Raw genomic sequence first — 15076 nt, forward strand, 5'->3', positions numbered from 1 at the left:
TCACCGTTTCAGGGTATGAGAGTTACGTTCTATAACACAGGTGTCCAACATGCAGCCCGCCTGACTCCATAGTGCGGCCAGCCTGAGATTTTACCTAATTAAATAGAACACATGAATTAGTAAGCCAGTCGGGCCTAACTACCTGCCTGCCACTAACATTGTGCAACAGACTGCCCCTAAGTGTCATACTACCAGGGTTGGATCGATCAGTAATCATAAATGAAGCTGAATGTAGTTAACTGAATAATTTTACGCTGTTCACATCTAATTTCACTGCTTTTGTAATACCGCTAAAAAACTGGTTAAACATCATTGTTATCAACAAAACATTCATGAAGCCTGTGCATATACAAACCTCTGATCATGTGGCCCACAATTGAAAAAATCTATAAAAACCACTCTAATAGGCATTCAATATCTATGAAAGTTTTTATAAAAGAATCTAAAAAAATTTCTATACTAAATTCAGAAGCAGGAATAGATTTCTCTCAAACCCCTTTACCCAAAACCGTAGTAATAGTTTGCATAAGACATACTCCCCTCCAACACTGGAAAGTGTGACAAGGTTCAGAATCTACAAACACAGTCAAAGCAAACATTCCAAGATAACAAGAACAGTATTATTGCCAGACAAAACTGGGCTTAGAGACCAGTGGATACAAAAACAGGCCATAATATCAGTAAAACAGCTTTTATAATATATAAAGTAGTATATGTTCTTTTCTCAACTTATCAATGAAAGATACAATTCAAAATGTATATAAATTCAACATTAAGTATAGATAATAATCTATGGTATACTTCCTTAGCATCACATTCTTTTGATTGTACATGAAACCACAGTGACTGGTATAACCTGGTATCATGACTTCCTTATCACAAATACTGAAAAGCATCCACCTACAATTACTTTAACATCTATGATGACAATAATTATTTGGCATTCATATTTCCTTGCTATTTCTAAGGCAGTGTCTTCTTATGATTTGAATAACTTTTCATATTTAGTACAAGGCTCCTTTAAAGATATTCACTACGTGAGTAATATGATTTTCTTTGTTCCACAAACATAAAAAGAAATAAAAACAGTTGGTGTAAAGCTCAATAAATAAGGTATCTGTTGTTCCCGAATACTTCTTTAATGTATTCAAGTAATTTTAGAATGAGAGCTACATGAATATTAGCTCCATATGTTAACCTTATGGTAGGTTATAACATTCTTTTGCACTGCAAAGTCCTGCACAACATCCAACAAAACAGAACCTTTTCTTTCTTTTATTGACTACATCAGGTTTCAACATGCTGTTCGTGGTCACTGACTAGCAAAATGTGGCAAGAGTAGTTCAGTCAGCTCATGAAATGTCACTGACCATAACATGACAGGCCTGATTCATACAAGAGCATACAATATGCATCACTCATTTTGTCAGAAGCTATAAAGCTATCAAAGTAACCTGTGGTGTTGTTCTTGGCAATTTACAATAATCTTATAAATAATTTTTTTGAGGTGACTCCAAAATTACCAAAACCAGTGAAACAGATTCAATTCTCTGTGCCTTCTTACCAAAATAACAAGACACAATTTCAGATATCTACCCCAAGAACCATTTCAATGTATGTTTTGTCCTCAAATCTTAATCTCAACTATTATTTGCTATAGTAACAGCAAAGCTAAAGTCCAAAGAGCAAGAAAAGCATTCATAAAAAATACGGGGGTCAATAACTTCCCCAGCTTCTGGTTCCTGAGTTGAGCTGTCGACACTAAGAAGACAGAACAGAAAGAGAGAAGAATGGTATGGTATGTTTAATCTAAATATTCTTAGTCCCTGTGCATCCTCTATGTTGATCTCTTATTAATGCCACCACCCTTTATTACACCAACATTTGTCCAATCACTCACTGATAAGAAATATCTATCTTTACATTTACCAAATAACTTTATGATGAATGCTCCAAATATCAAATTCAATATTCAGCACATCTATGTCAAATTTGAGCAAATTTGGACTCTGCTCCTTTAGTCCCATTCTTGCATCAATTCTATTACTCTTTTTCTTTATCTTACATTTTACTTTAAGAGAATAAAGAATGTGGAAAAGATGAAAAGGAACCAAACAGGACCATACCCTTTCTCATATCCTTCTTCAACATTTCATAAGTCTCCTATTAACATATCCTACATATAAATCATTCCTGTATAGCATCTATAAAGAATATGTGACACACTTAAACTGCACTCCACTTCTGCTTACTTGTTGCTCCAGCTTTATTTAATTCTGCCTGACCCCTTGACTGCTTTAACTGTATACGGTGCTCAGGTTGACTAATTAAATTTGCATCTACCTGGGTGGACGGTCTTCCTTGTGTATGAAGGCTGAGTTTCCCAACTTTGCCTGGAGTTATCTGACTTGGTGGTTTTACTTTTGTTAAATGTTCTGGATTAGCAACTTTTCTGGAGTGTAATGGACCCAATGCTTTTGTTGCTGCTGGCTGGTCTAGCTTACGTCAGGATGAGAGAGATTGTTGGTGGACTTTTGCAGAGAGAAAGGTATGGAGGATGAAGACAAAAGGTTTTGGGTTGGTTTTCAAATCCAATTCCTGAAAGAGAGAAATATTAAATAGTCTAAACTTAAAGTGATTCAAACACAACTACCAGTCCCTGAAAAGTACCTATTGGAAAAAATCAAAGTTTTCAGGCACCCATACAAATGGAGATCAATCTCCAGCTCTAAACTTCAGGATAAGAGACATTTTAGTACCATCAGATCAACAATTATCACACTACTTCTTAAAGAGGCTTAGAGTCTTCCCTTACCAAGAGATGATCTCAAGGTTTAACTCAACTTATCCTAGCTGAATAACAGAAGCACATCTTGGCTTCCAAAATTAATGGACCCATTTTTCATCTCAACAAGCCTTGTTATGAATTTGCATTACTAGATACTGTTAATTCATACAACACATACACTAATCCATCGAGATCAAACTTAGAATCCTGCACCCAAAGTTTTACATATACTTACTATGTCAAGGCTTCTTCATAATATTTATTCTGAAATGCCTTTCGTTATCATCAGGGTGATGAGATGTGACTATGAAATTATCTGCACATGAAAAGACCATCATGATGTGGTTCGCTAAAGGTAGTGGGAGGTCATGTAGGAAGACATGAAGAGCACTGGAGAAAGAACTGCACCATGGGGAACTTCACTTGTAGAGTTTAAACATTTTTGAAGTGAAGCCATTGTGAGTGAATGTTATGGTAGCCTACTATGAAACTGGCCAATCCCTTTTTCTCATTGTTGTGTAGGGAAGTGTCAAGTATCTTTTGGCTGAGGATGTGTCAAGGGACAGTGACACTACTACTGTGGGGGGTTGGTGGTTGATTGAAACAATCTAGGATGGGTGAATGTGTCAGACATGAAATGTCTCAAGAAGATGTGTTATGTAAGGAGGGTTGATCGAGTTAGAAATGATAGGGTAAGAAAGAATTGAGATAATAAAAAGAGTATGGCTGCAAAAGATGAAGGTGTGCAGAAATGGTTAAAACATATGGAGAGAATGAGTGAGAAAAAGTTAACACAGAAGGTATATGTGTCAGAAGTGGAGGGGACAAGAAGGGCACTTGCAAGAATCTACCACCACAAGATTTAACCAGAATGGTGGGGTAAGTGCAAAGCACTCATCGTATGTCTTGCTTGATGTATAAGACTAATCTTCTCAGCTGACATCTGTATTACCTAATTATCAATTCTTTGTTCATCTGGGAATGATTTTGGCCATAAATAAAGTTTTCTTTTAAATGTTTCTGTAGTAGTTCCATGCATGTTTCTCATCTCATCTGGTAGTACACAAAATAATCGTTGTAGCTTTCTGGTTGGACTGTCACACATTTTTGTCTGATTTACTTTTAGTATGTACCATGGTATTCTTGAAGACTCAACAACTCTGTATCTTCCCTGCTGAGAGGCTTTCAGGTTTAGCACATTTTCTTCAAAACCTTCAATTTGTTGTCTGCACAGGTCATCAAATTTTTTTCTCTTCTTTCAAGGCTGTGTAGCGGCAGTTCTCTCTGCCTTTCATGGTAGTCCATATATTTCATCCTCTTGCTTTTGCTTGTGAAGTGCTTTTAAATTCTCTCTTAATATATATTTCTAACTGTTTCACTGGTGACCATATAACATGACAGCATTCAATTCTGCTTCTCATATATACATTAAACATTTTCATCAACAGATTTTTATCATTTATTGAGAAAGTTCTCAACATCATACCACTTATCACATGACTTGATAATGCTATCTTCTCCATATGCTCTATGGTATCTATTTCCTCATTAATGATATCATCCAAATCTCTAACATTTGGCCCACTTTCTATCAATTTCTGTGCCAGGCCTTTATATGGCACAACTAATGAATTCTTCTTTGACTAATAATGTGTTTGCTTAAATTCATTTATTTATATCTTTTATCATACTTAGTCGCTGTCTCCCACGTTAGCGAGGTAGCACAAGGAAACAGACAAAAGAATGGCCCAACCCATCCACATACACATGTATATACATAAATGCCCACACATGCACAGATACATACCTATACATTTCAACGTACACATACATAAACAAACACAGACATACACATATATACATCTGTACATATCCATACTTGCTGCCTTCATCCATTCCCATCACCACCCCGCCACACATGAAATGGCACAAACCATTTTAATACACCCTCTTCTGCTCTCTCAACCACACTCTTTTTATTACCACACATCTCACTTACTTAATCAAATCACCTCACACCACATATTGCCCTCAAACATTAAATTTCTAACACATCCACCCTCCATACAACCCTATCTATAGCCCATGCCTCGCAAACATATAACATTGCTGGAACCAATATTCTTCAAACATACCCATTTTTGCTCTCTGAGATAACGTCCTCTCCTTCCACACATTCTTCATCGCTCCTAGAACCTCTGCCCCCTCACCCACCCTGTGACTCACTTCCATTTCTATGTTTCCATCCGCTGCTAAATCCACTCCCAGATATCTAAAACACTTCACTTCCCCAGTTTTTCTCCATTCAAACTTACATCCTAATTAACTTGTCCCTCAACCCTACTGAATATAACCTTGCTTTCATTCACATTCACTCCCAAGTTTCTTTTTTCACACACTTTTCTAAACTCAGTCACCGACCTCTGCAGTATCTCACCTGACTCAGCCACCAGAGCTGTATCATCTGCAAACAAAAACTGACTCACTTCCCAGGCCCTCTCATCCCCAACAGACTGCATACTCACCCCTCTCTTCAAAACTCTGCATTTACCTCGCTAACCACACCATCCATAAATAAATTAAACAACCATGGAGACATCACACATCCCTGCTGCAGACTGACATTCACTGGGAACCTCTCTTCCTACTCGTACACATGCCTTACATCCTTGGTAAAAACTTTTCACTGCTTCTAGCAACTTACCTCCCACACCATATACTCTTAAGACCTTCCAAAAAGAATCTCTATCAACCTAATCTTATGCCTTCTCCATAAATGCTACATACAAATACATTTGTTTTTCTAAGTATTTCTCAGATAAATTCTTCAAAGCAAACAACTGATCCACACATCCTGTACCACTTTGGAAACCACACTGACCTTCCCCAATCTGATGCTCTGTACATGCCTTCACCCTCTCAATCAATACCCTCCCATATACAAAGGCAAAGGGGATAAGAGTGAGTGCTCAAATTACAGAGGTATAAGTTTGTTGAGTATTCCTGGTAAATTATATGGGAGGGTATTGATTGAGAGGGTGAAGGCATGTACAGAGCATCAGATTGGGGAAGAGCAGTGTGGTTTCAGAAGTGGTAGAGGATGTGTGGATCAGGTGTTTGCTTTGAAGAATGTATGTGAGAAATACTTAGAAAAGCAAATGGATTTGTATGTAGCATTTATGGATCTGGAGAAGGCATATGATAGAGTTGATAGAGATGCTCTGTGGAAGGTATTAAGAATATATGGTGTGGGTGGCAAGTTGTTAGAAGCAGTGAAAAGTTTTTATCGAGGATGTAAGGCATGTGTACGTGTAGGAAGAGAGGAAAGTGATTGGTTCTCAGTGAATGTAGGTTTGTGGCAGGGGTGTGTGATGTCTCCATGGTTGTTTAATTTGTTTATGGATGGGGTTGTTAGGGAGGTAAATGCAAGAGTCTTGGAAAGAGGGGCAAGTATGAAGTCTGTTGGGGATGAGAGAGCTTGGGAAGTGAGTCAGTTGTTGTTCGCTGATGATACAGCGCTGGTGGCTGATTCATGTGAGAAACAGCAGAAGCTGGTGCTGAGTTTGGTAAAGTGTGTGGAAGAAGAAAGTTAAGAGTAAATGTGAATAAGAGCAAGGTTATTAGGTACAGTAGGGTTGAGGGTCAAGTCAATTGGGACGTGAGTTTGAATGGAGAAAAACTGGAGGAAGTGAAGTGTTTTAGATATCTGGGAGTGGATCTGTCAGCGGATGGAACCATGGAAGCGGAAGTGGATCATAGGGTGGGGGAGGGGGCGAAAATTTTGGGAGCCTTGAAAAATGTGTGGAAGTCGAGAACATTATCTCGGAAAGCAAAAATGGGTATGTTTGAAGGAATAGTGGTTCCAACAATGTTGTATGGTTGCGAGGCGTGGGCTATGGATAGAGTTGTGCGCAGGAGGATGGATGTGCTGGAAATGAGATGTTTGAGGACAATGTGTGGTGTGAGGTGGTTTGATCGAGTAAGTAACGTAAGGGTAAGAGAGATGTGTGGAAATAAAAAGAGCGTGGTTGAGAGAGAAGAAGAGGGTGTTTTGAAATGGTTTGGGCACATGGAGAGAATGAGTGAGGAAAGATTGACCAAGAGGATATATGTGTCGGAGGTGGAGGGAACGAGGAGAAGAGGGAGACCAAATTGGAGGTGGAAAGATGGAGTGAAAAAGATTTTGTGTGATCGGGGCCTGAACATGCAGGAGGGTGAAAGGAGGGCAAGGAATAGAGTGTATTGGAGCGATGTGGTATACAGGGGTTGACGTGCTGTCAGTGGATTGAATCAAGGCATGTGAAGCGTCCGGGGTAAACCATGGAAAGCTGTGTAGGTATGTATATTTGCGTGTGTGGACGTGTGTATGTACATGTGTATGGGGGGGGGTTGGGCCATTTCTTTCGTCTGTTTCCTTGCGCTACCTCGCAAACGCGGGAGACAGCGACGAGGTATAAAAAAAAAAAAAAAAAAAAAAAAAAAAAAAATAATTTCCCAGGAATACTCAACAAACTTATACCTCTGTAATTTGAACACTTACCTTATCCCCTTTGCCTTTGTACAGTGGCACTGTGCGTACATTCCACCAATCCTCAGGCACTTCAACATGGTTCATATATACAATGAATATCCTTACCAACCAATTAACAACACAGTCACCCCCTTTTCTAATATATTCCACTGCAATACCATCCAAACCCGCCACCTTGCTGGATTTCATCTTCCGCAAAGCTTTCACTACCTCTTCTCTCTTCATTAAATCATTCTCTCTGACCCCTCTCACTTTGCACACCATCCTGACCAAAACACCCTATATCTGCCACTCTATCATCAACCACATTCTACAAACCTTCAAAATACTCACTCCATCTCCTTCTTACTGCATCACTATCTGCTTTCACTTCTTCACTTGCTCCCTTCACTGATGTTCCTATTTGTTCTTTCGTCTTACGCACGCTTTTTACCTCCTTCCAAAACATCTTTTTATTCTCTCTAAAATTCAATGATGATCTCTAACCCCAACTCTCCTTTGCCCTCTTTTTCAACTCTTGTACCTTTCTCTTGACCTCTTGCCACTATCTTCTATACATCTCCAGTCTTTTACACTAATTCCCTGCAAATATCATCCAAACGCCTCTTTTCTCTTTCGCTAACAATCTTATTTCTTCATCCCACCACTCACCACCCTTTCTGATCTACCCACCTCCCACCTTTCTCATACAAAATGCATCTCTTGCACAAACCATCACTGCTTCCCTATATACATCCCATTCCTCACCCAGTCCCCTCACGTCATTTGCTCTAACCTTTTGCCATTATACATTCAATCTCTCCTAATACTTCCTCACACAAGTCTCCTTTCCATGCTCACTTACTCTTACCACTCTCTTCTCCCCAACATTCACTTTTCTTTTATGAAACTCTCTACAAATCTTCATCTTAGCCTCCACAAGATAGTGGTCAGACATCCCTCCAGCTGCCCCTCTCAGCACATTAACATTGAAAAGTCTCTCTTTTACACACCTATCAATTAACACGTAGTCCAATAATGCCCTGTGACCATCTCTCCTACTCACATATGTATACTTATGTACCTTTCTCTTTTTAAACCAGGTATTCCCAATCACCAGTCTTTTTTCAGCACATAAGTCCACAACCTCCTCAAAATTTCTACTCAGAACACTGAACACCCCATGTATACCAATTATACCTTCAACTGCCACACTACTCACTTTCGCATTTAATTAACCCATCACTATAACTCGGTCTCATGCATCAAAGCTCACTCAACTAATCCCAAACACTTGCCTCTCATGATCTTTCTTCTCGTAACCAGGTGCATAGGCATTAATAATCACCCATCTCTCTCGATCCACTTTCAGTTTTACCTGCATCAATCTCAAATTTACCTTCTTACAATCTATCACACACTCCCACAACTCTTGCTTCAGGAGTATTGCTACTCCTTCCTCAGCTCTTGTCCTTTCACCAACCCCTGACTGTACTCCTTAGACTTTCCCAAACCACTCTTATTTTACAAGAGGTCATAGTGATGCACGTGATCTAGTATATGCAAGTAATCTACAAGAAAATAAAGCACTACAATTTCCTAAGTGCATTTTCATGTAATGATCACATCATCAGCAGAGATACAAGAAAGAGATATGGAACAGTCAGTTAATATACAAGGAAGAGACATAGCTAAGATGCCATTGGTAAATGAGCATTACCAGATGGTTGTGTTCATTGTTCTGTCTGTTTACATAATGAGTGATGAGCAAGGGTCTGAGAGCAAAAAGCAGGTCTACAGCCTGTTGGGAGTTGGGATGCATGGGAGATGAATCAATTGCTGTTTGCAGAATGCATGGCACTGATGGCACTCTCAAAACAGAACCTCAAAAAGCTTTGACAAAGTTTAAGAGAGTGCATGTAAGGGAAAGTCGAGAAGAAATGTTAACATAATTAAGGTAAGGTGTTGTACGTAGATGAGACAGAATGGTTTAAATGGGGAGTGCTTTTGATACCTCACAGTGAGCATGAAAGAAGATGGAACTTGGAAGGGTTGATGTGAGTTACACTGTGGATGAGGAAGGTAAGGTCCTGGGTACATTATGAGCCTGTACCAGGAAAGGTTTGTGTTTGTTTGGGCAAAGATAGATACGTCTGAAGATATAATAGTAATAATGCTGCTTGGATGTATCTCAGGCCTTGGAGACAAAAGAAAGGATAAGGGTGAATGTGCAAGGAATGCTATGCAGTGTTAGGCAGGATGAATTTATACAAACAACACTAAAAGAGAAAGGCATGGCAGTAAACACAGTTTGACTGAGAAGACTGACCAAGATATGCCGAATTGGTAAGGACATATAGAGAGGATGAAAAAAAGAAAAAATGACTAGATTGATCTATGTGTCAAAGCAGGGGAAACAGAAGGGAATTAGACAACAAAAATGAGATGGAAGAATTAAGAGGGCTTTGGGGTACTGCAGCCTGAACATTCAGAAGGGCAAGAGCTATGCATGGATAGATTGAACTGAATCGATGTGGTAAATGAGGGCCAACGTGATGTCACTGGATTGAACCAAGTATTCAAAGTGCCTAAGGTGAACCTGGCATAGTGTGCATGGGGCTTGGCTGTGGATGGTAGGCTCTAGTCCAGTACATTATCCATGACGGATAGAGTGGATGTACAAGGCCACTCTTCATTTGTTCCTGACTCTGCCTCACTGGGGTAGGACAGACAATTAAGTACAAAAATATACCTTACCTTACCTTACCTTACCTTCCTTCGTTCCTTCCTTAGCATCTCCTTCTGTGTAAAGGCACACCTCTTGTACATTTTGCATACTCAATGACTACAAGTAAACAGTTTCTTTAGTGACTGCTGAACAAATAATCCAGCAAACCCTCCTTGGTGGACTGTATTCACTGGTTATAGGATGCCAACTTACCACTTCCATATCTCCATCAAAACGGAGCCATATAAGTCTTGCCCCATCATCAGAACTCATAACCAATTTGTGGAATGGCTGAGTCCAAAGGACACGACCTCTACTGCCTGCAGCATCATGTGTTGACAGTAACGTAAATCCATCCTCATGGTGTAGAACTAACTTTGCCTCAACTCCTCGCCATTCACAATCTACAATGACATATCAATATTCATATATCCTTATATGGAAATCCTCGTATTTTCATACCTTAATTGTATCACAAAAAATTATAGGAGCATAAAACAATGATATTACAGTATCTAGTGCAATATGAATTATGAAATTCTAGGAACTGTGATTTAGGATTGGCTCTGTAAAACTATCTAAATTCATTAATGAAGAAAAAGGACATATCTATACGAAACTAAAAATATAGAACACTAACTTCCTAGAAAATGCTATGTTAATCCATCATACCATGCAGTAATATTATTTTTCATTTTCAAATTTGCCCTGGGATGTTTCTTTATCATAATTCCCTAATTCAAAATGCATATGTCTGTTGAAGCTGTGATCCTTGGAAAGTCTCTAGAAAAATATATATAATATCATTCTTCATTATTATACTTCATCACCATCAATTGGGAGGTAAGTTTGAATGGAGAAAAACTGGAGGAAGTGAACTGTTTTAGATATCTGGGAGTGGATCTGGCAGCAGATGGAACCATAGAAGCAGAAGAGAGTCACAGGGTGGGGGAGGGGGCGAAGTTTCTGGAAGCGTTGAAGAATGTGTGGAAGGCGAGAACATTATCTCGGAAAGCAAAAATGGGTATGTTTGAAGGAACAGTGGTTTCAACAATGTTATATGGTTACAAGGTGTGGCCTATAGATAGGGTTGTTTGGAGGAGGGTGGATGTATTGGAAATGAGATGTTTAAGGACAGTATGTGGTGTGAGGTGGTTTGATCGAGTAAGTAATGAAAGGGTAGGAGAGATGTGTGGCAGTTTCTCACATGAATCAGCCACCAGTGCTGTATCATCAGCGAACAACAACTGACTCACTTCCCAACCCCTCTCATCCACAACAGACTGCATACTTGCCCCTCTTTCCAAAACTCTTGCATTCACCTCCCTAACAACCCCATCCATAAACAAATTAAACAACCATGGAGACATCACACACCCCTGCCGCAAAACTACATTCACTGAGAACCAATCACTTTCCTCTCTTCCTACTCGTACACATGCCTTACATCCTCGATAAAAACTTTTCACTGCTTCTAACAACTTGCCTCCCACACCATATATTCTTAATACCTTCCATAGAGCATCTCTATCAACTCTATCGTATGCCTTCTCCAGATCCATAAATGCTACATACAAATCCATTTGCTTTTCTGAGTATGTCTCACATACATTCTTCATAGCAAACACCTGATCCACACATCCTCTACCACTTCTGAAACCACACTGCTCTTCCCCAATCTGATGCTCTGTATGTGCCTTCACCCTCTCAATCAATACCCTCCCATATAACTTCCTAGGAATACTCAACAAACTTATACCTCTGTAATTTGAGCACTCACTCTTATCCCCTTTGCCTTTGTACAATGGCACTATGCATGCATTCTGCCAATTCTCAGGCACCTCACCATGAGTCATACATACATTAAATATCCTTACCAACCAGTCAACAACACAGTCACCCCCTTTTTTAAAAAATTCCACTGCAATACCATCCAAACCAGCTGCCTTGCCGGCTTTCATCTTCCGCAAAGCTTTTACTACCTCTTCTCTATTTACCAAATCATTCTCCCTAACCCTCTCACTTCGCACACCACCTTGACCAAAACACCCTATATCTACCACCGTATCAACAAACATATTCAACAAACCTTCAAAATACTCACTCCATCTCCCTCTCAATTCACCACTACTTGTTATTACCTCTCCATTTGCCCCCTACACAGATGTTCCCATTTGTTTTCTTGTCTTACACACTATATTTACCTCCTTCCAAAACATTTTTTTTTTTTTTTTTTATAATACTTTGTCGCTGTCTCCCGCGTTTGCGAGGTAGCGCAAGGAAACAGACGAAAGAAATGGCCCAACCCCCCCATACACATGTATATACATACGTCCACACACGCAAATATACATACCTACACAGCTTTCCATGGTTTACCCCAGACGCTTCACATGCCTTGATTCAATCCACTGACAGCACGTCAACCCCGGTATACCACATCGCTCCAATTCACTTCTCACATCTATTTATTCTCCCTAAAATCTAATGATTCTCTCTCACCCCAACTCTCATTTGCCCTCTTTTTCACCCTCTTGGGAGGGTATTGATTGAGGAGGTGAAGGCATGTACAGAGCATCAGACTGGGGAAGAGGTGGTAGAGGATGTGTGGATCAGGTGTTTGCTTTGAAGAATGTATGTGAGAAATACTTCTCATTACCTCTACCTTTGACACATATATCCTCTTTGTCAATCTTTCCTCACTCATTCTCACCATGAGACCAAACCATTTCAATACACCCTCTTCTGCTCTCTCAACCACACTCTTTTAACACCACACATCTCTCTTACTCTTTCATTACTTACTCGATCAAATCACCTCACACCACATATTGTCCTAAAACATTTCATTTCCAAAACATCCACCCTCCTACACACAACCCTATCTACAGCCCATGCCTTGCAACCATATAACATGGTTGGAACCACTATTCCTTCAAACATACCCATTTTTACTCTAAGAGATAACATTTTCACCTTCCACACATTCTTCAATGCTCCTAGAACCTTTGAAACCCTCCCCAACCCTGTGATTCACTTCCGCTTCAATGGTTCCATCTGCTGCTAAATCCACTCCCAGATAGCTAAAACACTTCACTTACTCCAGTTTTTCTCCATTCAAACTTACCTCTCAATTAACTTGTCCCTCAACCCTACTTAACCTAATAACCTTGCTCTTATTCATTCACTCTCAGCTTTCTTCTTTCACACACTTTACCAAACTCAGTCACCAACTTCTGCAGTTTCTCACCAAAATCAGCCACTAGCGCTCTATCATGAGAGAACAACGACTGACTCACTTCCCAACCCCTCTCATCCAAAACAGACTGCATACTTGCCCCTCTCTCCAAAACTCTTGCATTCACCTCCCTAACCATCCAAAGACAAATTAAACAACCATGGAGACATCGGGCACCCCTGCCACAAACCAACGTTCACTGGCAACCAATCACTTTCTTCTCTTCCTACACTTATACATGCCTTACATCCTTGGTAAAAAACTTTTCACTGCTTCTAGCAACTTACCTCCCACACCATATACTCTTAGTACCTTCCATAAAGCATCTTTATCAACTTTATCATATGCCTTCTCCAGACCCATAATTGCTACACACAAGTCCATCTGTTTTTCTAAGTATTTCTCACATATATTCTTCAAAGCAAACACCTGATACACACATCCTATACTACTTCTGAAACCACACTGCTCTTCCCCAATCTGATGCTCTGTACATGCCTTCACCCTCTCAATCAATACCCTCCCATATAACTTCCTAGGAATACTCAACAAACATATACCTCTGTAATTTGAACACTCACCTTTATCCCCTTTGCCTTTGTACAATGACACTATGCATGCATTCCGCCAATCTTCAGGCACTTCACCATGAACCATACATACAGTGAATATCCTTAACAACCAGTCAACAACACAGTCACCCCCTTTTTTAATAAATTCCACTGCAATACCATCGAAACCCGCAGCCTTGCCAGCTTTCATCTTCCACAAGCTTTCACTACCTCTTCTCTGTTTACCAAACCATTCTTCCTGACCTCTTTCTAAAACATCTTTCTTTTTTTTTCATACTATTCGCCATTTCCCGCATTAGCAAGGTAGCGTTAAGAACAGAGGACTGGGCCTTTGAGGGAATATCCTCACATGACCCCCTACTCTGTTCCTTCTTTTGGAAAATTTGAAAAAAAAAAAAAAAAATGAGAGGGGAGGATTTCCAGCCCCCTGCTACCTTCCCTTTTAGTCGCCTTCTACGAAACACAGGGAATACGTGGGAAGTATTCTTTCTCCCCTATCCCCAGGGATAAAAAATCTTTTTATTCTCCCTAAAATCTAATGAAACTCCCTCAACCCAACTTTTAATTACCTTCTTTTTCACTTCTTGCACATTTCTCTTGACCTCCTGCCTCCTTTTCTATACATCTCCCAGTCATTTGCACTACTTCCCTGCAAAAATCATCCAAACGCCTCCCTCTTCTGTTTCAATAACAATCTTACTTCTTCATCCCACCACTTGTTACCCTTTCTAATATGCCCTCCTCCCACATTTCTCATGCCACAAGCATCTTTTGCGCAAGCCATCACTGCTTCCCTACATACATCCTATTCCTCCCCCAATCCCCTTACATCATTTGCTCTCACCTTTTGCCACTCTGCCCTCAATCTCTCCTGGTACTTCCTTACACAAGTCTCCTTTCCAAGCTCACTTACTCTCACCACTCTCTTCACCCCGAACATTCTCTCTTCTTTTCTGAAAACCTCTACAAATCTTCACCTTTGCCTCCACAAGATAATGATTAGACATCCCTCCAGTTGCCCCTCTCAGCACATTAACATCCAAAATTCTCTCTTTCACGTGCCTATTAATCACCACATAATCCAATAATGCTCTATGGCCATCTCTCCTACTTACATACATATACTTATGTATATCTCTCTTTTTAAACCAGGTATTCCCAATCACCAGTCCTTTTTCAGCACTCAAATCTATCAATATTATTATCTATGGTATCATTATTATTCATTATACTTAACTGC

At 39.8% G+C, this 15076-nt stretch overlaps 1 protein-coding gene across 8 annotated transcripts in view; it reads right to left on the minus strand.

Annotated features, from left to right (window-relative positions):
* Window positions 1-675: 675 nt before the first annotated feature.
* The window catches only part of Syn1 (Syntrophin-like 1), an 82751-nt gene continuing 68350 nt past the window's right edge, over window positions 676-15076 (minus strand). For all 8 annotated transcript variants that reach the window (XM_071669206.1, XM_071669210.1, XM_071669209.1 and 5 more), the window contains 2 exons: window positions 10240-10430; window positions 676-2598 (listed from right to left, as the gene is read on the minus strand). In XM_071669206.1, coding sequence (XP_071525307.1) covers window positions 2506-2598; window positions 10240-10430 — 284 coding nt within the window. In that variant the 3' untranslated portion in view covers window positions 676-2505. The remainder of the gene's footprint in view (window positions 2599-10239; window positions 10431-15076) is intronic.

Source organism: Panulirus ornatus, chromosome 14, assembly GCF_036320965.1.
Source record: "Panulirus ornatus isolate Po-2019 chromosome 14, ASM3632096v1, whole genome shotgun sequence".
Classification (NCBI taxonomy): domain Eukaryota; kingdom Metazoa; phylum Arthropoda; class Malacostraca; order Decapoda; family Palinuridae; genus Panulirus; species Panulirus ornatus.